The sequence below is a fragment of the Pituophis catenifer genome, unplaced genomic scaffold (genome assembly GCF_029215685.1).
Source record: "Pituophis catenifer annectens isolate HBS135680 unplaced genomic scaffold, rPitCat1.0.hap2 SCAF_16, whole genome shotgun sequence".
Taxonomy (NCBI): domain Eukaryota; kingdom Metazoa; phylum Chordata; class Lepidosauria; order Squamata; family Colubridae; genus Pituophis; species Pituophis catenifer.
In genome coordinates, this window is record NW_027256896.1 from 15,622,507 (window position 1) to 15,650,370 (window position 27,864).

Sequence of the window (27,864 nt, forward strand, 5' to 3'; positions counted from 1 at the left end):
TCTACATTACCACCTGTTCCAAGATGAACATAAATAGGTACTGTCCCTTCCTGGGATCTATCCAATTAGAGCAACTAAGGACAAAAATCTAAAAAAGCATCAGCAGAGCTGGACAAGTATCGCCGTCTTCTTCCTGAGGCCATAATAATATAATTTAAAGGGATCTCATAAACTCTGACCAGATGGCACCTCCATAATTCAACAAGCTCTTCAAAAAAATCACTACCTAATTTGAAGCACATACAAGGGATTTTGTAGGCAAAGATTTTCCCAAACCTATTACCGGTAATTTAGTCAGTTCTGCCTCAAATTGATCTCCAAGTAGAGTCTCCAGCAGTTGAGAAAGCTCTGCTGGGCAGTTCACTTAAGACACAACAATGATGGAGAAATAAATTCTCATTGCTGGCATCAGAGCTACACATAAATGGACCTTGATCTGTGCCCAGTCAGATGTGTTGCAAAATTCATACTTCTGTGCCTTAAGTCATCCGTCAATTCATTTGCCTTCAATCTGGGCTCACCAGAAACAGCTCTCCAGAGTGAAAGCCTCAACAACTCTTCTTGGTTCAAAAGTGCCACAATGAAACCAGGATGTTGTCAGGATCACTATCTAGTTCCCCAGAGGATTCAACAATCCTCAAAGTCTCTGAGGATCAACCAGGTTAACCAGTCCCCGCCCTTCCAAGGAAGACAGGCACAGTTGGCTCAAGCCTCACCAGGATGCAATCTGTTTGCGACGAGATGATTCTTATCCCGCTGATGCCCTCTTCACTTCCAGTCCCTCCCACTCCCACTCCCAAACCCTGAAGCCAGGCTGCTATATAAATACACACACACAACCCACTTATAACTCCCTAATTCCATTTGCACAACGCGCTAGAGTAGATGATAGACAGATCGAAATAGACTGAGATAGATATGTACAGACAGATAGATAGATAGATAGATAGGTAGGTAGGTAGGTAGGTAGGTAGAACACATCTATTTAGATAGATAGATAGATAGATAGATAGATAGATAGATAGATAGATAGACAGACAGACAGACAGACAGACAGACAGACAGACAGACAGACAGACAGGATAGATAGATGACAGACAGATATAGATGGCAGAGATATAGACAGATCGAGATAGACTGGTAGATATGTACACACAGAGAGATAAAATAAATGATGACAGATAGATGACAGATAACAGATATAGATGACAGAGATATAGACAGATCAAGATAGACTGAGATAGATATGTACAGAGAAAGACAGAGAGATAAAATAGATATAGATGATAGATGACAGAGATAGATAGATAGATAGATAGATAGATAGATAGATAGATAGACAGACAGACAGAGAATTGAGATAGATATGTACACAGGAGAGAGGGAGAGAGGGAGAGATAAAATAGGAGAGAGAAAGAGAGATGATAGATAGCAGATGGTAGATAGATGATAGATTAGATGTAGATGATATAGAGAGAGATAGCAAGGAGAAAGAAATGGATGATAGAAATACAGATATAGGCAGATGATAAAGAGAGACAGACAGACAAGAGACAGAGATATATAGATGATATAGATATAAGATAGACTGACACATAGATAGAAGATAGATAGATACTTGATATAGATATAAGATAGACTGACACATAGATAGATAGATACTTGATATAGATATAAGATAGACTGACACATAGATAGAAGATAGATAGATAGATAGATAGATAGATAGATAGATAGATATTTGATATAGATATAAAATAGACTGACACATTTTAACACCCAGTGTGAATTAGAGCCATCTGGACACTCGATGGATTAATGCAGAAAAAGGCAGAATCCCATAACCAGGATTTTAAAGCACCCTGAACGAACGAACGCCAGCTCCGCTCGGTATTATTATGGGCTGGAACCGCTCCCAGGATGGCCCTAGTTAGAAAAGTCCAGCGCTGGCCAAAAGCCAACCAAAGGCCTCGGCCTGGGCACTTTACCTCTCCCAGAGATGGGTGGGGGGGAAGGAAAACAACCCCCAGAGCAAAGGCAACATGTCCTCAAGAGGGTCTCTCCCTTTCCCTCCCCCCCCCACCCTCTCCCCGCCAACCGAACTCACCTCAGCGATCCTTTCCAGGCAACGACGAAGCCATCACAAGGCACGAGGAGGATCAGGATGGTCTGCAAAAAAAAAGAGAGAGGCCATTGTAAGGCAGGGGAGGAGACCCCCCCTCCCCATTCCTGGGTCGCGTGAGGGGAGGGGGGGAGGATACTCACATGCCTCACCGTTGGGTGGGGGTCCCCTCCATGTAGTCGTCCTTGAGGGAGGGGGGGGGGTCCCCAAGGTCTCCCCTCAGAAGGAAACTTCCCCCCCACACACACACACACCTTCCCCAAATAAGCCCCCCTCCCTTCTCCTCCTCTCTCCTTCCCCAAAGGACCCCCCCCCCTCACTACTCCCAGAAAAGTGGGGTGGCCGTTGCTGAGGGGAATGAGGGAGGGGTCGGTGTGTGTGGGGGGGGGAATGGTGGCGAACGGGGCATTCGGTTGCTGCCCCCCCCCCTCCACACAACCAACCAACCCCGATTCGGACGGGAAGAGAGAGGGTCCAATTTTCGCTTACCCTCCTCTCCGCCACCAGCTCTCCTCCAAAGCGACCAGAGCGCCCACTCGGGCTCAGCCTCCTGCATCACTTCCGGGGGGTGGGGCCTACTTCGCGCAAAGAGGGAGGGAGGGAAGGAGGGAGAGGGAGTCAGCTGGCGGCGCGGTGACGTAGGACGCGCTCCCCGCACGCGCGCTTTGACGCCGCGCGCAGCGTAAGGGCACTTTGAGGGCTGGCTTTTGGGGAGCGCTCTCTTTTTTCCCCCCCTCCCCCTCGTTTTCGTCGTCTTGCGGAGGTGAGTGAGGGCGAATATTTATGTTGAGGGGGGGGAACTGTATCCTCCGGGTCCGTATGTGTGTGTGTGTGTGTTGGGATCAAAAGTGTCTAGCTCTGCAGGTGAATCCGAAAAGGTGAGAAGGGGAGGAGAGAGGAGCGTCTGTCGGTCCCAAAGGCGAACAGAACATCCCGAAAAGAGGAGGCACGGCAGAGGTGACACCCCCCCCATCTGCATCTATATTGGTATCGCCCACACGGCTCTAAACGGGACCGTCAGAGAGCAGTAGCGCATGCGTTGAATTTTTTTTTTTGCCCTCTCCGATAGGGGGCGCTACAGGGTGGCAAGATGACGTCAGTGCTGTCAATGAGACCTGAACTAAATTAGTCTAGGACTCATTTATTTATTTATTTATTTATTATATTATATTTGTGTATCCCTGCTGGAAGCATTCATGAGTTTCCTTAGCAATAAGATTTATTTTTTATATTTATTTTATTTTATTTTATTTTATTTTATTTTATTTTATTATTTTATTATTTTATTTTATTTTATTTTATTGTTTAGTTTATTTTATTATTTTATTTTATTTTATTTCATTTCATTATTTCATTTTATTTTATTTTATTTTATTTTATTTTATTTTATTTTATTTTATTTTATTTTATTTTATTTGATTAGGTAGGTAGGGATGGATGGATGGATGGATATGCTTCTCATCCTGGAGGAGGAGCTTTAGAGCTGGGGGTGGGGCCTCATTGCAGGGGTGGGGCCTGAAGACTAAGGGGCGGGGCTTCAGACTGCTGAAGGTCGAATCTAAATCCCTGGTAAAAATCCTTTAAACAGGTTTTATTTTGTCATAAAATAAGAAAGATACGGGTTATATGTAAAAGAATATTTGTATATTCTCCGCCCTACGACCCACCCAAATAATGACAACAGTCATTGTAGGAAGAGAAGAGACCCAAATTCATCATGTATGGTACAGTGACGATATTTCCTTTATTATAAAAGCTAGTTCTTTCTTTCGGGGGGGGGGGGGAACCCTGCCCTTTAGATAGTATTTTTTTCAAAAACTCACTGTTGTCCTTTATTTGGGACATTTAGTTTCTCCCGCTGGTACCGTTTAATGCACAGTCTTTTCGCGCTCGTAGGAAAAACACAGACATCGAGTTGCCTTTTTAAAATAAGTATATCACTTTATTCAAATATCCATTTTTGTTTTTCTCGGCTCGGCTCTTCAATTTTTCTTTGCAAAAAAAAAAATTATAAATAAACTTTTTTTTTTAAATCCTTACAAATCTCCTTCAGATTTGCCCCTTTTTCAAGTTCTTTTATTTTTTTTTCCAGGAAAATATGGCCATTGTATCTAGAGGAACCAAAACTGCAGAGTATGAGGTTCCATAAGCATATAATAAAGTTTATTAATTAATTAATATATTTATTTATTTTTAAATTTGTATACCGCCCTTCTCCTTGAGGACTCAGGGCGGTGAACAGCCAAGTAAAAACATAAACTACAAACATTAAAATACAATTAAAAAGATATATATAAATTTGGCCCCATGATTAAAAACAATAACAAACAATTAAAAACATTTTTAAAAGTGTTAGGCCAGCCCGGCTTGCTGGAAAAAGAAGGTTTTAAGGGCACGGCGGAAGGCACCGAGGTCTTGGATTCTCCTTATCTCAGGGGGCAGCTGGTTCCATAGGGTAGGTGCCCCCACAGAGAAGGCTCTCCCCCTGGGGGTCACCAGCCTACATTGTCTGGCTGATGGCACCCCGAGGAGGCCCTCTCTGTGGGAGCGCACGGGTCGATGGGAGGCCGTCGGTGGCAGCAGGCGGTCTCGAAGATAATCTTCGAAGCTGGTACCAGATGCTGATTGGCAGCAGCCAGTCATTCATAGACAGACACCGTGTTAATCAATGCCGTAATGAAATCATACAGAAGCAGCAATTTAGAGACAGGAGTTTGAAAGGCATTGCATTCAAGAGCCCACCCACGTGTTTGCCTCAAAAGATGGTCTAGACTTTGAAGAAACAACCCACGTTCAAAGAACTGTATTGCTGTGGTTTTCTGGCTGCAGCCCACAAACCACCATATAATTCTTCAATGGGCTCAGTTGCCTTCAATCAAAGCCATAGGTAGCAGGAAATCACAAAACATGAACTCCATGAAGAAAAGAAAAAAAAAAAACTGGAGACAAATTGCTCAGTTTTACTCATCGTTTTTTTATTTGGCTACAGTATAAATCCATCAGCACATCGTGAATTTTATTGCTGGAGGCGGTTGCAAATCCAATGGTTTTTTGGGTTTTTTTTAGTATCCCATATGGGGCATTGTAAAGGGACATGGTGGCTCAGTGGCTAAGACGCTGAGTTGTCGATTGAAAGGTCGGCAGTTCAGCGGTTCGAATCCCTAGTGCCGCGTAACGGGGTGAGTTCCGTTCCTTGTCCCAGCTTCTGCCAACCTAGCAGTTCGAAAGCAGGTAAAAAATGCAAGTAGAAAAATAGGGACTGGGGCTGCAGTAGAAGGTAAGGTTTAGAGCTATTTTGAAATGTACTGCGCTCGTGAAACGAACCAGTTTTTACACCGGTTCAATCCCACCACTGGGACAACCACCAAGGCAGAAAGACTCAATTATGGTGACGATATGGGCACCATTGAAAGAAGCGAAGGAACAGGTGAAGGACAAACCATCCTGGAGAAAAATTTATAGGTGCTAAGAGTCAACAATGAATTGATGGCATGTAGTCAATCAATGTAGTCAATCAATGAAGGGACACGGTGGCTCAGTACCTAAGACGCTGAGTTTGTCGATCAGAAGGTCGGCAGTTCAGCGGTTCGAATCCCTAGTGCCGCGTAACGGGGTGAGCTCCCGTTCCTTGTCCCAGCTTCTGCCAACCTAGCAGTTCGAAAGCAGGTAAAAAATGCAAGTAGAAAAATCGGGACCATCTTCGGTGGGAAGGTAACAGCGTTCTGTGCGCCTTTGGCGTTGAGTCATGCCGGCCACATGACCATGGAGACGTCTTCGGACAGCGCTGGCTCTTCGGCTTTGAAACGGAGATGAGCACCGCCCTCTAGAGTCAGGAACGACTAGCACATATGTGCAAAGGGAACCTTTACCTTTACCTTTTATGGGGCATTGGATATAAACTGTTTTGTTTCTTTAAGAGAAACCCAGTCCAAATGGAATTGCCCTGGGGATTTTCCCCCCCATTATTTGTAAAGAAAGAAGGAAGTGAAAACCTAGAGATTTCCTCTAAAACTGGCTTGTAAGCCAAAAGATGAATAAGAAATGGGGGTTTTTTATGTTGAGTGATGTATTTTTGGGCATCTCTTTGCCTCGACAGACGAGGGCAATGGGCTTAAAAGAGGAAACTAAGAAGTTTCAAGTGAAGATGTTACAGTCCTGAAACTGGGGAAATCAATTTAGCTGATGGACAAGCATAGCGGCCCCCAACCTTTTGGGCCTCAGGGACCCGTTCCATGGAGAAAGGTTTTTCCGTGGACCAGAGGGGGTGTGGCTTTGCATGCTGCCTGCATCCTGCGGATGGGGCTTCACTTGCTTGTGTGGCCCGGTTGCTGGCATGCCGCAGATGCTGGTCTACAGACCGGGAGTTGGGGACCCCTGGACTATAGTAGCATTGTAAGTCAAGGACTACATGTCCTTCTGCTCCCTGTGCTAATATACCAACTTACCCATTCTTCAAAGAAAAAATGTCAAAATTTTCCCTGGGCCAAGTGAGCTGTCCGAGAGTGAAGTAATCTTTTCAAGTCTTCCCACTCACCTTCCCATCAAATTTAGAATAACAGAGTTGGAAGGGACCTTGGAGGTCTTCTAGTCCAACCCCCTGCCCAGGCAGGAAACCCTACACCACTTCAGACAAATGGTTATCCAACATCTTCTTTAAAACTTCCAGTGTTGGAGCCTTCACAACTTCTGGAGGCAAGTTATTCCACTGATTAATTGTTCTCCCTGTCAGGAAATTTTTCCTTAGTTCTAACTTGCTTCTCTCCTTGATGAGTTTCCACCCATTGCTTCTTGTCCTGTCCTCAGGTGCTTTGGAGAATAGCTCGACTCCCTCTTCTTTGTGGCAGCCCCTGAGATATTGGAAGACTGCTATCATGTCTCCCCTAGTCCTTCTCTTCATTAAACTAGACATACCCAGTTCCCATATCCATACCCATATCAATGTCATAGAACAGAACAGAACAGAACAGAATTCTTTATTGGCCAAGTGTGAATGGACACACAAGGAATTTGTCTTGGTGCATATGCTCTCGGTGTACATAAAAAGACAAGATACATTCGTCAAGAATCATAAGGTACAAAACTTAATGATAATCATAGGGAAACAGTCAATATAAATTTTAAGGATACCAGTAACAAGATTATAGTCATATAGCCATAAGTGGGAGGAGATGGGTGATAGGAACGATAAGAAGGTTAATAGTAATGCAGACTTAGTGAATAGTTTGACAGTGTTGAGGGAAATGTTTGCTTAGCAGAGTGATGGCATTCGGGAAAAAACTGTTCTTGTGTCTAGTTGTTCTGGTGTGCAGTGCTCTATAGCGTCGTTTTGAGGGGAGGAGTTGAAACCGTTGATGTCCAGGATGCGAAGGGTCTGTAGATATTTTCACAGCCCTCTTTTTGACTCGTGCAGTATACAGGTCCTCCATGGAAGGCAGGTTGGTAGCCATTGTTTTTTCTGCAGTTCTAATTATCCTCCGAAGTCCGTGTCTGTCTTGTTGGGTTGCAGAACCAAACCAGACAGTTATAGAGGTGCAGATGACAGACTCAATAATTCCTCTGTAGAACTGGATCAGCAGCTCCTTAGGCAGTTTGAGCTTTCTGAGTTGGCGCAGAAAGAACATTCTTTGTTGTGCTTTTTTGATGACGTTTTTGATGTTGGGTGTCCATTTTAGGTCATGAGATATGGTAGAACCTAGAAATGTGAAGGTCTCTACTGTTGATACTGTGTTGTCTAGTATTGTGAGAGGTGGTAGTATGGGAGGGTTTCTCCTAAAGTCCACCACCATTTCTACGGTTTTGAATGTGTTCAGTTTCAGATTGTTTCGGTCGCACCACGAGGCTAGTTGTTCAACCTTCCATCTGTATGCGGATTCATCATTGTCTCGAATGAGACCCATCACTGTTGGGTCATCTGCGAACTTCAGTAGTTTAACAGATGGATTGTTTGAGATGCAGTCATTGGTATAGAGCAGTGGTTCTCAACCTTCCTAATACCACAACCCTTTAATACAGTTCCTCATGTTGTGGTGACCCCCAACCATAAAATTATTCCTAAAACCATTGAAAATATGTGTTTTCCGATGGTCTTAGGTGACCCCTGTGAAAGGGTCGTTCGACCCCCAAAGGGGTCCCGACCTACAGGTTGAGAACCACTGGTAGAGAGAGAGAAGTGGGGAGAGCACACAGCCTTGGGGGGCCCCTGTGCTAATTATACAAGTATCCGATGTGATTCTGCTTAGCTTCACCTGCTGCTTCCTGTCTGTTAGGAAGCTTATGATCCATTTGCAAGCGTGTTCGAGTACCGCTAGCTGGTTTAGCTTAGTTAGTTAGGAAGTGGCTCTCAAATCACTTTTGAGGGATGAATCTGACCAAATGAGATTTCTTTTCTGCGGCTAAATGCACCATGCCATTAAAAACACATATACACCCATCTGTCACCTTTCCCAGCTGCACAACAATTGAGGGTCATTACTTCAGCTAAGTGTTATAATTTAGTTCCGAAGACAACAAAATGGGTTGCCTTTTCAAACGGAGTCAGTTAAGCAGACGTGAAGATTGGGCACCTGGTTTATTCCTCTGGCTGCCTACCCTGACAATATAATTCTTCTGTGCGGGATTTGGGAGGGATAAAGAGGCAGCTATCAAGATATCCTTGGTGGTAAGGAATGCTTCCTAAAACGGGCTTGCTCCCTTTGTTAAACTGAGCTTAGATGTCTCCTGTGACTTTTAAGATGCTCTTTTTTTTGCAGGAGAAGGTACGATAAATGTTATTTTTCCGTATTAGGATTGCTGGGAGAACTGAATTCGCAATTCATCAATTGTTAAAAAGAACAAAACTCCAATGCTGGTTGGTTTTTTACAATAAACTATAATGTGCTTTATTGGCCCTAGCTTAATAACTTATTACACATATAAATATGATGATAAATATGATAGAAAGACAGATAAACAGGTAGACTGATCTGATACATAGAAAGAGAGAAGAAAGAGAGATTGAGAATGTGCTTTATTGGCCTTAGCTTAATAATTTATTACACATATAAATATGATGATAAATATGATAGAAAGACAGATAGACAGGCAGACTGACCTGATACATAGATATAGAAAGAGAATAGAATAGAATAATAGAATAGAATAATAGAATAGAATAGAATAGAATAGAATAGAATAGAATAGAATAGAATAGAATAGAATAGAATAGAATAGAATAGAATAGAATAACAGAGTTGGAAGGGACCTTGGAGGTCTTCTAGTCTAACCCCCTGCTTAGGCAGGAAACCCTACACCACTTCAGACAAATGATTATCCAACATCTTAAAAATTTCCAGAGAGAAGAAAGAGAGAGAGAAAGAATGAGAATGTGCTTTATTGGCCTTAGCTTAATAACTTATTACACATATAAATATGATGATAAATATGATAGAAAGACAGATAAACAGGCAGACTGACCTGATACATAGATATAGAAAGAAAGCCGAATGAGAGAGGGAGAAGATAGAGAGAGAAAGAGAGGAGGGGGTAGATGATAGAGAAGTACAGACAGATCGAATCCATCTTCTGTGTCCCGAGCCAAATTGCAATTTATTTAGTAAACCAGTGTTAAAACATGATTTAGCATATGACCCAGTGAAAGCTTTGCCAACTCTTCCCTAACAGGCCATCAATAATTTTCCTTGAGAACACTTAAGAAAAGAGAGCATTGTGTTCATCGGGGGCAGAACTGAAATCGTGAACAACGAAACCACAATATTTCGTTTACAAGGATGCTTTGCCGTGGCAAGCTCAGCAGTCCTGGACAACAGACGTTGCTTTTGTTCACCAGGAAAAAAAAAAAAGATGGATTTGTCCAGCATTTTTGAGTGAGGCTTGCTTTCTGCATGCGTCTATGCTAGCTTGGACTCGCCGTGCCTTGGGTGCAAATGGAAAGCATGTTTTAATCATTGGCATCTAAGAAGATGGTGTCCTCCATAGTTTCCACCATCACTATCACTCTGAGGGATGACGGAAGCTGATAACAGGTAGTCCTCAACTTACGATCACAATTGAGCCCAAAATTTCCATTGCTAAGCGAGACAGTCGTTAAGTGAATTTTGCAGCATCTCCGTGGTCATTCGGGCGCTTGCCAACTGACTCATATTTATGACAGTTGCGGTATCCCGGGGTCGTGCGATCCCGTTTTGCGACCTTCCGACAAGCCAAATCCATAGGGAAGCCAGATTCACTTAACAACCGTGTTACTAGCTTCACCACTGCAGTGATTCACTTAACAACAATGGCAAGAAATGGGGCAAAACTCACTTAACAACTGTCTTGCTTAGCAGTAGAAATGTTGGGCTCAATTGTGGTCGTTAAGCCGAGGACTACCTCTTTTGAAGTTTGCATTGATACAGAGATGAACCATATCTTAATTCTGCGCAGATCACTCTCTTTCAACTCCGTGGTTATTATAATTGGGGGGTTTTTTTCCTCCTTTTTCGTCGTTCCCCTTCTCAACATCCTGCTTTTGATTCTTGTGGTTTATTTATCTTTAAGGAAGGACTGGGCATATTTTCACAAATGCTGATATCAGCCGGGTATTTTCTTGCCTTAAATTTAGCCCATGGAAAAGTAGCTACTATCCACATTTGAGAGATAATTATAGTTTTTTTTGGGGGGGGGTCTCCCCTCCATTTCTGCCGGATCTTTCCATGTTCGCGGATGGAGCCAAGAAAAATATTTGAAAACTGATGGAACAAAATGTGAAAATATCCATCTGTTTGAGAGCCCTTTCTTTTTTCACAGCCCTTTGATTATTTTCCAAATGTTCACCCAGGAATCTTCTCTCTTCTTCTCCAGATGACACCAGTCACTCGTCAAGAAGTCCTTGGCCTTTACCGCAAAATATTCCGAATAGCCAAAACATGGCGGTCGGCAACTGGACAGATGAAAGAGACAGAGAAAGAAAAACAGTATATTATCAGCGAAGCCAAAACATTGTTCCGAAAGAATCAAACTGTGAGTTAGCATTTGGTCTGGAGAGTTGTTGTTGTTGTTGTTGTTGTTTTTGAATCAATGGGATTTGGGGTGGGCATCCAGGGAGATGAGAAGGAGTGGTGCGATGGCCTAGAGGTGGAGCTCTCGCCTCACAATCAGGAGGCTGTGAGTTCGATCCTAGGCAGAGCCGTGGTGGCACAGTGGTTAGAGTGCAGTACTGCAGGCTACTTCTGCCGACTGCCGGCTGCCTGCAATTTGGCAGTTCGAATCTCACCAGGCTCAAGGTTCAGGGGTGGGTTCTAAATTATTTTACTACCGGTCCTGTGGGCGTGGCTTATTTGTGGGTGTGGCTTGGAGGTCATGTGACTAGGTGGGCGTGGCTAGCTGGTCAGTCATTTCTGGAAGGTCCTCACACTTACGACCAGTCCTCGCACTTTCGACCCAACTCATCTGTTTGCTTTTAACACTGATCAGCTGTAGGGCGGCCCTTTGAAGCCCCGTGGCAAGAGTTTAAACAGTTTTTTTCCCTCTAGTCATCAGCTGGGACTCAGGAGGCAGCAATAGATTGGGGGTGGGACCAAATAAAAGGTAAGAATAACGTGTGGGGGGGGGGAGAACCGGTTCGGTGATGTCATATCGTCACCGCTACCGGCTCGGCTGAACCGGACCGAACCGGGAGGAACCCACCACTGTCAAGGTTGACTCGGCCTTCCGTCCTTCTGAGGTGGGTAAAATGAGGACTCAAATTGTTGGGGGCAAAAGGCTAACTCTGTAAATCACTTAGAGAGGGCTGTAAAGCGGTATATAAGTCTAAGTGCTATTGCTAGAGGCGGGTATTTCTCTCTCTGGGCACAATGAGAATATATCTGCTGAACAAAACTCCGCATTGGCGTCAGGAAAGGCATCCGGCCAGTAAACACTCTTCTAGCTCCATTCAGTTGCCCAGACTCCACCCCGTAAAGGATTATGGAGTCATTAAACGAAGAGGATGATGTTCCAGGGAGGTGAGAAAACACCTCTCTCATTTGGTTCTGTTTCCTGAGTGCCAAAATGTTGCTTTGTGGGGACACGTCGACTTTTTCGCTTTTCAGCAGGGCTGAAAGTGCCAAAGGCCCCACAGATCCAGCTTTCTGTTCACCGGAGAAGAAGAGGTGGCTCCAGAAGGGTATCTAAGAAGCTTCAGTTGGTGCAAACAGTGGCAGTGAGAATACATCAATTGCCACATATTTGAAGGATCAGGTCACGTCAGATTCTTGGGCTGCATTGGTGACTAATCCTAGCACAATGCAAAGGGGCAGTTTTAACCTTTAAAACCCTAAATATCCACAGCCCTGCCTACTTGTGGGGCTCAAACATTCCACTAAGCCACGGGAAGCTTATATCTGGCGCACTGAAGGCCATCATCTCAGATCCATCAAGATTCAAAGAAACAGGGCGATAAACTATCAGCCATCAGCTCCTGCGTTATCACTGAAAAGACCTCCCAATTTTGCAGGGCCAAAAAAAAAAAAAAAAAAGCAAGAAAGAAATGAGGGAAGGTTCCATCTTTATGTAATAGGAGGTAGATCAGTTGCAGATAGGAAATAGTTCCGTGGCTGGAATTCTTTAAAGCCCCCTCCCCAATTGTCTTCTTCTCAATAAAGTTAGCCAAAGAGACAGTGACGATCACAATTGGAGAAAAGGGTTATGTCTGATTCAGGTAGAAGTTATTTGTAGCTAGCTAGTTAGCTTTCTCTTCCTCCTTCCTTCCTCTTGCTCTTTCATTCGCTATCAATATTCTTCCTCCCTCTCCTTCCTTCCTTCCTTCCTTTCCTCTCACTCATTATTCTTTCTCCTTCCTTCCTCCTTCCTTCCTCCCTCCCTCCCTCCTTTCCTTTCTTTCACGATCAATATTCTCCCTCCCTCTTTCCTTCCTTCCTTTCCTCTCACTCATTATTCTTTCTCCTTCCTTCCTCCTTCCCTCTCTCTCTCCCTCCCTCCCTTCCTCTTTCACTCTCATTATTCTTCCTCCCTCTCCTTCCTTCCTTTCCTCTCATTCACTCATTATTCTTTCTTCTTCTCCTTCCTTCCTCTTGCTCTCTCATTCACTATCAATATTTTTCTCCGTCTCCTTCCTCCCTCCCTCTCTCCCTTCCTCTCCCTCTCCCTTCCTCTCTTTCACTATTAATATTCTTCCTCCCTCCCTCCCTTCCTTTCCTCTTCCTCTCATTATCCTTCCTTCCTCTCCTTCCTTCCTTTTCTCTCACTCATTATTCTTTCTCCTTCCTCCCTCCTTCCCTCTCTCTCTCCCTCCCTCCCTTTCTTTCACTCTCATTATTCTTCCTCCCTCTCCTTCCTTCCTTCCTTCCTTTCCTCTCATTCACTCATTATTCTTTCTTCTTCTCCTTCCTTCCTTCTTTCCTTCCTTCCTCTTGCTCTCTCATTCACTATCAATATTCTTCCTCCCTCCCTCCCTTCCTTTCCTCTCACTCTCATTATCCTTTCTTCCTCTCCTTCCTTCCTTTCCTCTCATTCACTCATTCTCCTTCTTCCTTCTTCCCTTCCTTCCTCATGCTCTCTCATTCACTATCAATATTCTTCTCCCTCTCCTTCCTTCCTCGCTCCCTCCCTCTCTCTCTCCCTTCCTTCCTCTCTTTCACTATCAATATTCTTCCTCCCTCCCTTTCCTCTCATTCACTCTCATTATCCTTCCTCCCTTCCTCTCTCATTCACTATCAATATCCTTCCTCCCTCTCCCTCCCTTCCATCCATCCATCCTTCCAGGAAGATCAAGGTCTTTCCTTTGAAGTCTTTTGGGGAGAGGGGTAAAATTCACAAGATGATTTGGGGAAAAAAAAAGTTTTAACTTACCTGTCTGTTCTTTACAACCTTTGCGCTTTCTGTTCTAACTTCCTTTTTCTTTTTTCTGTATTGTTTGCAAGACCAGCTAACAGATCCCGAGCTGATTAAACAGTGCGTAGAAGAGTGCAAGGCGAGAATAGAGCTCGGACTCCATTATCACAACCCGTATCCAAGGCCTGTAAGTAGGAACCAGCTGTTTGATAGGAATCTGTTAATTCTCGCTCCGGAGGATTCTTTTCTTGACAATAGTTTGCAGAGATGCTGGCAGTCCTTCCTTTAGTAACTGTTCGAAGTTACCATGGTAACTTAGAAAAGTGACCGGTCCTCGCATTGCAGCATCCCCACATGATAAAAAAAAAAAAAAAAATCAGGCATGTGGCAACCAGTATGTATGCAGTTGGTTGCAGTGCCCTGGGATCAGGTGATCGCCATTTGTTGCTTTCCCACCTGGCTTTTGACAAGGAAGGTCACTCCCTTAACGACGGCACAATTCATTTAACGGAAGCGATTCACTGAACTGTGGCCAAAACAAAAGGGCAGCACACAGGTCATTAAAATGGGTGCAACTTGCTTAAGAATGGCGCGGTGGGTAGAATGCAAGTACTGCATCTAATTCTACTGACTACCAATTGTCAGCAGTTCGGAGTATAAGACGCACCTACCTTTTTTGGTGAGGAAAAAAAGAAAAAGAAATCTGCCTCTGAGCAATTTTGCCTCCTTGCAGCAAACAGCCTGCTTTACTTTCATTTTCGTTTTCAGCATAGCTTGATTAGCACAAGGGGAAAAAAAATCTGCTCCAGCAATTTACCTCCTTGCAGCAAGCAGCAGAGCCCTGCGCAAAACAGCAGAGAGCAAATCAGCTGAGAGTCGGGAGGCCGAGCCAATCAACTCGTGCTAATTAGGCTGTGCTGAAGCTGAAAGGAGCTGTTTTTTCTTGCTGTTTGCTTGCAAGGAGGTAAATTGCTGCGAGGCAGAGGCCAAAGGGTGGGGGCCAGTGGGTGGGCTTATACATTCGGTGTATAAGACGCACTTAAATTTTCACCCCCTTTTAGGGGGGAAAAAGGTGCGTTTTATACTCCCAAAAATATGGTAAATCTAAGTCAGTGACGGCAAACCTTTTCAGCACTCAGTGCTTCCGGTTACTGCCGCGCATGTGCACGCACCAATCAGCTGGCCGGCGCACATGCTCACACCAGAAAACAGAAGACCAGCTCTTCCGGTTTCCGGCACTGCCGCACGCACAAAAGCCAGCTGATCATCACGTGTGCATGCGCGCCAGAAACCCGGAAGAGGAACGGGCGATGCCACGTGTGTCAGACGACATGGCTTTGCATTCCACTTCGGGCACGCATGCCATAGGTTTGCCATCACGGGCCTAAATGCTATTGCTATTGCTACCTTGCTTTTTCTATTTTCTTTTTCCTTTCTTACTGTCCTGTTACTTTGGTTTAGCTTTTACCTTCTTGTTTAAAATGAAAGTTTCATTGGGGAAAAAAAAAGAGAGAGACACGCATGATTAAGCATGGTATTGTTGTTGCCGGTACACGGCCTGAGGGCTGATTCGGACAATGAGGCTGGTGTGGTGCTGCGCCAGCAGCCTGTGCAACTGGCACTCGAGTGTGCAACTGGCACTGGAGAAGATGTGGTGCCAGAGGCGGGGATTCAGCCAGGGCCTTCAGAACCTCCAGAAGCTCCCTTAAGTGAAGAGGAAGAAGAGGAGGAGCCTCTTCTCGATGCACGAGCGCGCAGAGAGCTGCCAAAAGGCAGGAGTGGCTCCTCAGGAGGAGGTCTCCTCGAGAGTAAGGCTTGGAGCTAATTAGCCACTCCCTTAGCCTATTTAAGGAGGAACGCCGACTGAAGCAATTTGCAGGGAACAACTTCGTTCACTCTCCTTCGTGCTTTGATCTTAGTTCTCTGCAAATTGCTTCTGGGCTTTCTGCCAACCATAGTAAGATTAAGATTATTTATTCTTTGGATTCTTGCAGGCTGTTAAGAAAGTTAATTAACAGCCTTTGTATGAAAAACTGATTTTATTTTAGTAAACTAAGGTTTGTACAGACTTTGTGTGTGCTGCCTTCTTTGGGGTCCGTAACTGGGGCAGAACAGGTATCTGAATAAGGCCTGGTTGTTTTTCAGAGTCTTTACTTAAGCCGGTTTTCTTTTCTTCTTACCGTACAGATTCATTTGCCACCTATGGGCCTCGCTCTGCCACAAGCGCGGGCGTTTCGACACCAGGAGAAGCTAAGGAAAATCTCTAAACCGGTTTATTTGAAATCTCATGATGAAATTTCATAACCCCTGAACAAGCTCGGGGGTCGATATCGTCTCAAGACTACCTGACTGATGCATTTGGCATGGCTACAGGTGAAAAGGAAATTGGTACGGTTACCACCAGGTGATTTTTCCCTCCCCAAGGTCGGGAATCCGCTTGGTCCCAAGGGGAGATGAGAAGGAGGAGCTAAATCTGCCTTGTGTGAAAGAAAGAAAGAAAGAAGCATTGTGGGAAAATTAAAAATAAATGTGATAGGAAAAAAATATCAAGATCTGATGAGTCTTATGTTCTACTTGGGCACCTATCCTCACAAGTTATTAATATGCCTACAGTCTCCTCACTTAATGACCGAATTCTTAACTAAAATTTGAAGTTACATCTCACCCCCGAAAAGATACAGGTAGTCCTTGACTTACTTTCACAACTGAGCCCAAAACTTATGTTGTTAAGTGAGACATTGGTTACACCGGTTTTGCCCCGTTTGATGACTTTTCTAGCCACAGTTGTTAAGTGAATCATTGCAGTTGTTAACTTGGTAACGTGGTTGTTAAGTGAATCTGGCTTCCCCATGGACTCTGCTTGTCAGAAACTTGTAAAAGGAAAAATGACGTGACCCTGGGACGCTGCAATGGTCATAAGTACGGAACCAGTTGCCAAGTATCCAAACTTCGATCACAAGGGGCACTGAAAAAAGTTACTTATGACCATTTTTCACACTGCAGCATCCCCATGATCTCCTGATTGACATTCAGATCCTTGACAACTGATTCACATTTACGACGGTTGCAGTGTCCCGGGGTCATGTGATTCTCCCCTTTTGTGACCTTCCGACGGGCAAAGTTAGCGGGGAAACCAGATTCACTTAACAACCATGTTACCAGCTTCACCAAGATTTCTGTTGGTAAGTGAGACCTTCGTTAAGTGAGGTTTGCCCCATTCTACGACCTTTCTTGCCATAGTTGTTAAGTGTTTCCCTTACCAACAGAAATCTTGGTTTCAGTTTTTGTTTTTTTTTTAATTTTGATTTATATGCCGCCCTTCTCCGGAGACTCAGGGCGGCTTACAATGCGTTAAGCAATAGCCTTCATACTTTTGTATATTTATACAAAGTCAGCTTATTGCCCCCACAAACTGGGTCCTCATTTCACCTACCTTAGAAAGGATGGAAGGCTGAGTCAACCTTGAGCCTGGTGAGATTCGAACTTACAGTAATTGCAGGCAGGTGGTCTTAATAACAGGGTGCCTTAGACCACTGTACTACCAGGGCTCTTGGTAGTACAGTGGTCATAAATCGAGGTCTACCTGTATAGTCGATTGTAAACACTAAACACATTCAGTGGTAAACAAACTCAACGTTTGGTTTTGGCCTTAACCACACTAGTTAGCTGTAGGGAGTGTCCCTGGGCACATCTTCCAAATTGCAAAGGCCCCCATCAACCAAGAAAGAATCTAACATTCCTGGCTTAAGTTACCAATTATCCTTCAGTGATGCTGGACCCGTCTTTGACTTCTCTGCCTGATTGTACCAATACGTTCCAATCCCCTGCTGTGTATAAAAGGTAAAGGTAAAAATTCCCCTCGCACATACGTGCTAGTCGTTCCCGACTCTAGGGGGCGGTGCTCATCTCCGTTTCAAAGCCGAAGAGCCAGCGCTGCCCGAAGACGTCTCCGTGGTCATGTGGCCGGCATGACTCAACCCCAAAGGCGCACGGAACGCTGTTCCCTTCCCACCAAAGGTGGTCCCTATTTTCCTACTTGCCTTTTTTATGTGCTTTCGAACTGCTAGGTTGGCAGAAGCTGGGACAAGGAACGGGAGCTCACCCCGTTCCGCGGCACTAGGGATTCGAACCGCTGAACTGCCGACCTTTCGATCGACAAGCTCAGTGTCTTAGCCACTGAGCCACCGCGTCCTTATCTGCTGTGTATAGAGAAGGTAAACAAACAGGGCAATATTCCAGATTCGCCAACTGGATTCAACACACCCACTGATGCTCCCATTGGGAACATCTTAAAAACCAATGCCCTCCCGCCAGCCTGCTTGGAATGAACAGAGAAACAACTGTTCAATCCTGGGAAACGATGTGGCTGCCTTCAAGGGGTTTTCCTGGCAGGCATCTGACCCACCTTTCGCTTTTCAAATCTGGATCTCGACCCAGAGCTACGTTATTGCAAAGCTTGACTTCTCCGTTCCCCAACTCTGTAATTACCCAGCCAGAGAGCAAACGCAGAAGGATAAGAGGTCTTTTAAGACGGCCGGTTTTCATTTCCAACGAGGGCCAAGGTCAAAGCTTACATATTTTAATGGGAAGCTGCGGGAATACATGCATTCGTTTTGCGCGTACAGTTCAGTCGTCTAACTGGCAGAGGGCTGCCACGCCCCGGTTGATCCAATGCTTCTGGGGAAGGTCAGAAGGCAGTTCGATGGAGAGGACGTAGTTGGTGGAGTGGCCGGTGGTGGACAAGGTGCCTCTCCTGGCGCTGGTTTTGTAGACGGGGCACAGGTAGATCCGCTCGTGCAAAAACTTGGCGCTCTCTCCGGGTTTCAGCCAAATGATGGGCAGGGCGTCGTAAAGGATTTTGGGGAAGGAGTCGCCGATCTGCATGGTTTCCCTGTCCCATCGGGCGCCTTCCAGAAAGAGGCCTTTGACGTAGGCGCCGTCTTCGGGCATCCGCTTCATGGTGTGCTCCTTCCTCATCACCTACGAGGAGGAGCAGACGGGATGAGAAGGAAGAAAGAACGTGTCGTCAGCCCACGTTCCTGGTTTTAGGCTGCGCTAAGCGTTGGGCTTACTGCATGTGTAAAGCAGTGGTGGGATGCTGCCGGCTTAACCACCGGTTTGGTGAGCACGCACCTAAAGCGCTTGTGCGCGGCGCTGAAAATGGAGCATTTAGAAGCTCAGCTGCTTACCTTCCAAGTCAGCAAAGGTAAGTAGAACAATGGGGAGGGGAATCAGCTGTGCCGCGCAATTAAGATGAGCCAAAAAGCAGGAAATAAAGGACAGGATAGGGCGAGGCCAGCTGATCATCGGAGCTACTGATTCACCCGAACCGGCTGAATACCACCTCTGGTGTAAAGGCCATCCCTGGGATTGGTAAACCAGGATTAAGGCTCTGGGCCTCAACTTTCAGAAGGCCAAGAAGAGTGGGTGTGGATCTCAGGGTGGAAAAGGGGGCACAGTGTTCCAGAGGGTAGGAACTGTGTCAGAAAAAAAACTCGTGATGGATGAGAATATTTGTAGTTCGGGGTTGAACTGTGGGGATCCTCGGTGGTCTCTGAACCCGGTTGCTTTCCTACAGACGTTTCATTACCCAACTAGATAACATCATCAGTGCTAGGAGGGGGTGGGGTTTTCAGAGGAGGAGGACCGGGAGAGGTCCTTGGTCCTCTCTGAGCTTGGTTGTTTCTTGCAGACGTTTTGTGACCCAACTAGGTAACATCATCAGTGCTAGGAGGGAGTGGGGTTTGCTTAAGAGAGGTGATGATGTTACTTAGTTACTTAGACCCTAGTTACTTAGGGTCATGAAACATCTGCAGGAAAACAACCAAGCTCGGAGAACACCAAGGATCCCAAGGGTCCTCCTCCTCCTCCACTACACCACAACCCAACTCCCTCAAGCGCTGATGATTTTATTCATTCATTTATTATTTATTTATTAATTTTATTTCTATACCGCCCTTCTCCCGAAGGACTCAGGGCGGTGTACAGCTTAATTAAAAACACAAGGACAGACCAAATTTAAAAATAATTAAAATTATTAAATAATAGGCCAATTTATAAAACCCCAAATTTAAAATCCCATTTAAAACCAATTAAAATCTTTACCTTGATAGCCCAGCCTGGCGGAACAACAGGGTCTTGAGTGCACAGCAAAATACCCGGAGGTCGGAGATCTTACGTATTTCCGGGGGCAGTTCATTCCACAGGACTGGGGCTCCCACAGAGAAGGCCCTCCCCCTGGGTGTCGCCAGCCGACATAATTTGGCCAATGGCACCCTGAGGAGACCCTCTCTGTGGGAGTGAACTGGCCGGTGGGAGGCTATTGGTGGCAGAAGACGGTCTTGAAGATATCCGGGTCCTAAGCCATGGAGCGCTTTAAAGGTGGTAACCAACACCTTGAATCGCACCCGGAAGACCACTGGGAGCCAGTGCAGCTCACGCAGGAGGGGTGTCACGCGGGCACAACGAGTTGCACCCATAACCACCCGCGCGGCCCGCATTCTGGACCAGTTGGAGCCTCCGGATGCTTTTCAAGGGGAGTCCCATGTAGAGAGCATTGCAGATGCAGATGATGTCACCTAATTGGGTCATGGAACGTCTGCAAGAAAACAACCAAGCTCAGAGAGCACCAAGGACCCCTCAGGAAGGCTCTTCTCCCAGACCTTGCCAGCTGAAATTCCTGGTCCAACAGAATCCGGAAATGCCCCTTTTGGCAGCCTGTGGGGCAAGCCAATCCCTTCGTGAAAATTTTCTCCAATGAAACTAACCTACCCTTTTTGCCCCTTCCACCCAATAAAACTCCAATATCTCCATCTGCTCGTTATATTTTCAGCTGCAATACTCTCTGGACCTATTTATTTTGAACTCTTTTTGGTGCATTTCCCCCCGAGGCTTCTTCTGAGAGCAGAGTTCTCGTGAGTCTTTTCTCTCCCTTTTTCTCTCCGGCGTTAATAAACGCCATCCATTATTTAATATTTGGCGCGTTATTATCTCCCAACACTGAGGGATCAATTATGTCGGAACGGCCCCACGCTGTTTCTAACCTTCAACAACTCTGAGTGAACTCTAGAGAAACCTGGCTTCAGGAATCAATATTTCAGAAAAGAAAAGAAAATATTTCTTCCCACCGTCCACATTTTATAGCAGAGGTGCTTTGTTGCTGCCTGATACCCAGTTAGGTATGATGAATATATGTATGAGGTCTAGAAATCAAAAGGAGGGAGGGAGGGAGGGAAGGAAGGAATTCAGCTAGAGGGAGGAAGGAAAGGGAAGGAAGGAAGGAAGGAAGGAAGGAAGGAAGGAAGGAAGGAAGGAAGGAAGGAAGGAAGGAAGGAATTCAGCTAGAGGGAGGGAGAGACGGAGGGAAGAAGGAAGGAAGGAATTCAGCTAGAGGAAGGGAGGGAGGGAGAGAGGAAGGGAGAGAGGGAGGAAGAAAGGAAGGAAGGAATTCAGCTAGAGGGAGGAGGAATTCAACTGGAGGGAGGGAGGGAGGGAGGAATTCAGCTGGAGGGAGGGAGGAAGAAAGGAAAGAATTCAGCTAGAGGGAGGAAGGAAGGAAGGAAGGAATTCAGCTAGAGGGAGGGAGGGAGGGAGGGAGGAAGGAAGGAAGGAAGGAAGGAAGGAAGGAAGGAAGGAAGGAAGGAAGGAAGGAAGGAAGGAAGGAATTCAGCTAGAGGGAGGGAGGGAGGAAGGAAGGAAGGAAGGAATTCAGCTAGAGGGAGGGAGGGAGGGAGGGAGGGAGGAAGGAAGGAAGGAAGGAAGGAAGGAAGGAAGGAAGGAAGGAAGGAAAGAATTCAGCTAGAGGGAGGGACGAAGGAATTCAGCTAGAGGGAGGAAGGAAGGAAGGAAGGAAGGGGGCAGGAGGAGGAAGGAGAAACAAAATCTGGGATATTTTCAGAAGGATCATCATCCTGTGGCTTTGAACCCTGCTAAAAACAAAGCCTGCTTTTGTGCTAGTACCCAAGTCTAATTATTTTTGTAGCAAATCTCCAAGATGCTATAAGACGATAGTTCCCATCAATTGCCACCTCATCTATTTCTCTAGGAGCGTCAATGATTGACTCTTCTAGAGACATGGACAGCTGGGCGCTCTCCTGAGCTTTCTAGATCTTTGTCCACCACATAAATTGATGCGCTCTCTCTCTCTCTCTCTCTCTCTCTCTCTCTCTCTCTCTCTCTCTTTCTCTTTCTTTCTCTTTCTCTTCTTTCTTTCTTCCTCTCTCAATTTTTCTCATAAATCCTTATGCTTCACCCATGTCTTGCTAGTCCCTTCTCTGCCCTCTTCTCCATTCCTTTTTGCTTTTCATTGTTTTGCATCTCAAACTACAAAACCATGCAAAGCATAAGACAATAATGTACCTCACCACGAAAATGAGGTCCATTATGGCCACGAACGCCATCTTGTTGCCATAAAAAATTTAGTCTGCAGATTCCGCTTCTCTACTTCTCTGGAACCAACCTCTACATCTCATTAATTCTTGGTTTCCACATTTCATTTTGTCCCGTAACAATACTCTTTATAAACATATGTATATATGTATACTTTACCTCAAATTCAAATCCAATATGATCTATTGGGATCGTATAACTTTCTGGCGTAATTCTGAGAGACCCCCGTCAGGAAAGACTGAGTAAAATAGAAACCAGAGATCCAAAATACATTCGGGGGGCGTGTTTGATCCATTCCTGAGGTGAATGGGAATGAACAAATATTTTGATGAAATGGAGCATCAAAACGACGACAACCGCCAAGAATCCTAGGATGACTGAATTTCTAATCTTTTGTCTGAAGTGCCAGGTTGTAAGGATTAAGAATAATTGGCAGAAAATTTTGCTGCATTTTCCAAATTGTAACATGTAATTTTAAAAAAGCCAAGAGGATGAAAAACACCAGGAATTGAATTGTCACAAATGTTTTTTCAAAACATTTAATGATATTTAGGTTATATTACAGCTGCCTAAGAATGGAGTTCGGTAGACGAAAGGAACCCAACAGACTGAAAACCCATTAGCCAGGATAAATTAAGTATACTTATGGTTAATTAATTATGGGTGACATTTGCTTTTTTCTGGCTCTCCCAAAATAACAAAAGCATCTAAATCAATCAATTAGGATCCAGTTTTCTAAATGAACCAAGCGCATAAAGTGCATAATCACTCCAGCAAGGAATGCAATCTGGACATTTCATCATTTAATTAGTAGGAGAATACCGTATATTGATCATTGTTCAGAAATCAGGGGGAGAAATTGCCAGCCTCTTAGGAAGCCTCTGCTCAAGATCTCACAATCTTTAGCATCTTCACCCCTTTAGATCCTGGCGGGGGTGAAGTCTAGCAGGTTCTGACAGGTTCTGGAGAACTGGCAGCGGAAATGTTGAGTAGTTTGGAGAACCGGCAAATACCACCTCTGGCTGGCCCCAGAGTGGGGTGGGAATGGAGATTTTGCAATATCCTTCCCCCTGGAGTGGGGAGGGAATGGGGATTTTGCAGTAACCTTCCCCTGGAGTGGGGTGGGAATGGAGATTTTGCAGTATCCTTCCCCTGCCATGCCAACCAAGCCACACCCACCAAGCCACACCACACCCACCAAGCCACACTCACAGAACCAGCAGTAAAAACATTTGGATTTCACCACTGGATCCTGGCTGTATGCAAGCTCATTTTTTTTTATTTATTTTTTAATTTGATTTATATGCCGCCCTTCTCCGAAGACTCAGGGCGGCTTACAATGTGCTCAGCAATAGCCTTCATCCTTTTGTATATTTATACAAAGTCAGCTTATTGCCCCCACAACTGGGTCCTCATTTTCACCTACCTTAGAAAGGATGGAAGGCTGAGTCAACCTTGAGCCTTGGCGAGATTCGAACCCTGCAGTAATTGCAGGCAGCTGGTCTTAATAAGCTTAATAACAGGGTGCTTTAAACCCCTGTACCATCAAGGCTCATTTAGGACACAACTGAGTTTTCTCTGCAAGGTGAATATTAAAGCAGCATAGCATAACTGAGAAATTGATACGCTCATCAAAACATCTCCTATATGATGGTGCTTCACACTGACATCTAGAAACACCCCCTATTTTGCTTACAATCCCATCCACGTAGGAATTCTGTATTTATGCCCCTGAAATCTTGGCATCTGTTTCTTTTTAGATGCTTAGCTGAGTTGCATTTGGTTTTCAGGGTGTTCCTATTAAAATAGGACGGTCTTTCCATCTCTAGCGTTTATTCTTGTAATGGTAATGGAAATGACCTTGAGGGACAGGAGGAAGAATCGCAGCCTAGGCAACGGTCTGGTCAATGAAATCTATAAGAGAAGGAATGGCAGAAACTGGAGATGGAGTTAAAAGAGGGGGTCAGCCTAGAATCCCTACGGAGCCATAAGCAAACTAAGTCCAGTTTTCCTTCAATTCCATTGACCCTATCTAAATCCAAGTACTGTAGGAAAGAAAGAAAGAAAGAAAGAAAGAAAGAAAGAAAGAAAGAAAGAAAGAAAGAAAGAAAGAAAGAAAGAAAGAAAGAAAGAAGAAGAGGGAGGGAGGGAGGGAGGGAGGGAGGGAGGGAGGGAGGGGAGGGAGGAAAAAGAAAAAGAAAGGAAGGAAGGAAGGAAGGAAGGAAAGAGGGAGGAAGGAAGGAAGGAAAGAAAGAAGAAAAGAAAAAGAAAGAAAGAAGAAAGAAAAAGAAAGAAAGAAAGAAAGAAAGAGGGAGGAAGGAAGGAAGGAAGGAAGGAAAAAGAAAGAAGGAAGGGAGGGAGGGAGGGAGGGAGGAAAAAAGGAAGGAAGGAGGGAGGAAAGAAAGAAAGAAAGAAAGGAAAGAAAGAAAGAAAGAAAGAAAGAAAGAAAGAAAGAAAGAAAGAAAGAAAGCCCTAGCTTTTGGAAGACTAATACTAAAGTAGGAAAGAGATACTTTCAGACTTGCAAGATTCTGTAACTACAGTAAAAGTAGTGTTAGCACTCATACTTGGTGCCTCCTGTCTAGACAACAGGTAGTTCTTGCAACCACAATTGAGCCCAAAATTTATGTTGCCAAACGAGACAGTTATTAAGTGAATTATGCCCCATCTTTTCCCCCCATCGTTGCCAAGTGAATCACACGGTTGTTAAGTGAATCTGGCTTCCCCATGGACTCTGCTTGTCAGGGGATCTGCTTCCCCATGGACTCTGCTTGTCAGGGGATCACCTGACCCTCGAACCTCAGCCACCTCATAAATGCAAACCAGTTGCCCAGCGTCTGAATTTTGATCACGTGTCCGTAGAGGAGATGCAACAGTTGAAAAACAGGGTGAAAAAATGGTCATGTTCCTTTTTTCAGCGCCGTTCTAACTTTGAACGGTCCCTAAATGAACTGTCGTAAATCGAGAACTACCAGTATCTCCAAGGGGAAGATGACTTGTGATGATGATTTTTGACAAGAGCACCAAATTAACCAACGTGAGACTTTTAAGGTTACCTGAAAAAAGACCAACCGTGCCACTAAGTCGGTCACGTAACTCCCAGGGGTTTGAGTGATGGGTAGGATTTGGCCGCCCACATAGCTGGCACTTTGCCCACGATCATGCTGTTGAAAACTTCCTCCAGTTCCGAAGACATCAACACCAGGCCTTTGATGGCTTTGCCCAGGCTGATCAAACTGCTCCGGACGACCTCTGTAAGTCTGATGAAAACAAAATATCCCAAAAGTTAGAAAACTACCCTGCATTTTTCTAAGCTAGGTTGAGAAGAGGAAGAGGAGAAAGCTGGAAGTAGTTGCACTTCTTGTTATTTTGCTTGTTTGGAAAGACAAACAAGTTTCTTGTTTGCCCGTCAGCGGCCTGTGCGGATGGTAGCTGACTCTGACAGCGAGGAGGCTGGTGTGGTGCTGCGCAGGCAGCCTGTGCAGCTGGCACTTGAGTCGGACAATGAGGAGGTTGGAGAAGATCTGGTGCCAGAGGCAGGGATTCAGCCAGCGCCTTCAGAACTTCCAGAAGCTCCTTTAAGTGAAGAGGACAAGAGGAAGAGCCTCTTCTCAATGCACGGGCGTGCAGAACCAAAAGGCAGGAGTGGTTACTCAGGAGGAGGTCTCCTTGAGAGTAAGGCTTGGAGCTAATTGGCCACTCCCTTAGCCTATTTAAGGAGGAACACGACTGAAGCAATTTGTAGAGAACAACTTTAGTTCACTCTCCTTCGTGTCTGGATTCTCTGCAAATTGCTTGTGGGCTTTCTGCCAACCTTAGTAAGATTGTGATTACTTTATCTTTGGTTTCTTGTAGGCTGTTAAGAAAGTTTCTTAACAGCCTTTGTTTTGAAAAAGACTGAGTTATTTTAGTAAATTAAGTTTTGTACAAACTTCGTGTGTGCTGTATTCTTTGGGGTCCGTAGCTGGGGCAGAACAAAGTTGGAATGAAAAGGCAGAGAAAAGAAAGGAGCACAGGTCTTCAGAAATTAATTGTTGCTTTGGATCAGGGATGAAATGCTCCCGGCAGAACCGGTGGTTCTGAGAACCGGTTAGCGATGGCGGTGCAAGGCTCTGCCCACCCGCCCAGTCATTGTTACTTCCTGGTTTTAACCAGGAAGTAACCTGTTTTTTACCCTCTGCGCGATGCGCAGAAGGGTTTGCGTGTGTGCAGAGGGTCCATGCCTGCACATGTCGCGCACACGGGTGATGCGTGCACTTCCGAACCTGTTGGGAAGGAAAAATAGATTTCAAAAATAGATTTCACCCCTGCTTTGGATAGTTGCTCCTTCCCCCAAACTGCTGAGGTTCCAAATTTGTGGATTGCTCCATAATCCGGTGTTTCTCAACCTTGGCAGCTTGATGATGTGTGGACTTCAATTCCCAGAATTCCCCAGTCAATTTGAATATGTGAAGACTTTGATTCCCAGAATTCGCTACCCAGCTTGAAAATGTGCAGACTTTAGTTCCTAGAATTCCCCAGCCAACTTGAAGATGTGCAGACTTCAGTTCCCAAAATTCCCCAGCCAGCGTTGAAAGTCCACACACCTTCAGGTTGCCAAACTTGAGAACCACTGCACCAAATCCAACATTTCTAAAAAAGCAAGCTGATTGTATTATGCTAATAATAAAAACCTTCCAGGTAAAGGTCTAAGTATTGGGATGACATGAGCACCCTTGTTGATCTGATGATACGGTTGATTAGCAGCTACTAAATCACAAGCAGCTTTGAGATAGAATGGAATAGAATAACAGAGTTGGAAGGGATCTTGGAGGTCTTCTAGTCCAACCCCCTGCCCAGGCAGGAAACCCTACACCACTTCAGACAAATGGTTATCCAATCTTTTCTTAAAAATCTCCAGTGTTAGGGCATCCACAAGTTCTGGAGGCAAGTTGTTCCACTGGTTAATTGTTCTAACTGTCAGGAAATTTCTTCTTAGTTCTAAATTGCTTCTCTCCTTGATTAGTTTCCACCTGTTGCTTCTTGTTCTACCCTCAGGTGCTTTGAAGAATAGATAACAGATAACTCTGTACCAGTTAGCATTTTATCTGTGGGTGGGGAAGTACCACTTTAGGTACCCAAATGCCACCCGACACATGACCACAATTACACACGCATTTGCCGTCTGTCTGAAACGTCTTAAGGACTACGTCCTGACACCCTCCCGTTTCTGTCGGTATGTCATGCAGAATTTTACCTGTTAAACCTGATCAGTTCCTGCCTGAGAACCGTGTTCATGGATTCCTCGTACAGCACCGGATACAATTTCATCACGTGTTCAAGGTCAAAATCATCGGGTAGCTTGGAAAGGACATCCTGAGCCAATTCTTCAACCGTTTCCTGAAATTAGGAAACGGAATCATCGAGAAGTGAAATCACTGGGAAAACAATGAACGCTTTCTTAGCTTTTATTTTATTTAATGTGACTGAGTGGGCATGGCCAACTTTTTTTTTTTTCACTTTTAAAAGCATTTTTGTTGTAGAAAAAAATGCTTTTAAAAAGCCTC

General features: G+C 44.9%; 3 protein-coding genes across 4 annotated transcripts in view; 1 reads left to right on the forward strand and 2 right to left on the reverse strand.

The window, feature by feature from the left end:
* Nucleotides 1-2,681, reverse strand: part of DCUN1D3 (defective in cullin neddylation 1 domain containing 3) — a 29,658-nt gene extending 26,977 nt beyond the window's left edge. The window contains exons 1-2 of one of the 2 annotated variants that reach the window (XM_070955045.1): nucleotides 2,612-2,681; nucleotides 2,108-2,169 (exon numbers count right to left, since the gene is read on the reverse strand). The gene's annotated coding sequence lies outside the window, so the exon portion shown is untranslated. Of the gene's footprint in view, nucleotides 1-2,107; nucleotides 2,170-2,265; nucleotides 2,291-2,611 lie in introns of those variants that run through there. The other variant, XM_070955046.1, reaches the window with a different exon arrangement.
* Nucleotides 2,682-2,731: 50 nt separating this feature from the next.
* LYRM1 (LYR motif containing 1) lies at nucleotides 2,732-16,453 on the forward strand. The gene is made up of 4 exons (XM_070955096.1): nucleotides 2,732-2,885; nucleotides 10,961-11,119; nucleotides 14,025-14,117; nucleotides 16,118-16,453. Exons 2-4 carry the CDS (start codon nucleotides 10,961-10,963, stop codon nucleotides 16,232-16,234), a joined length of 369 nt encoding a protein of 122 aa, XP_070811197.1. The 5' UTR covers nucleotides 2,732-2,885; the 3' UTR covers nucleotides 16,235-16,453.
* A 2,102-nt stretch (nucleotides 16,454-18,555) lies between these two features.
* Nucleotides 18,556-27,864, reverse strand: part of DNAH3 (dynein axonemal heavy chain 3) — a 93,379-nt gene continuing 84,070 nt past the window's right edge. Inside the window, 7 exon segments of the mRNA XM_070955392.1 lie at nucleotides 18,556-18,902; nucleotides 22,473-22,516; nucleotides 22,518-22,600; nucleotides 23,321-23,336; nucleotides 25,375-25,421; nucleotides 25,424-25,578; nucleotides 27,555-27,697. Of these exon segments, the coding sequence (XP_070811493.1) occupies nucleotides 18,557-18,902; nucleotides 22,473-22,516; nucleotides 22,518-22,600; nucleotides 23,321-23,336; nucleotides 25,375-25,421; nucleotides 25,424-25,578; nucleotides 27,555-27,697 (834 nt within the window). The 3' untranslated portion in view covers nucleotide 18,556.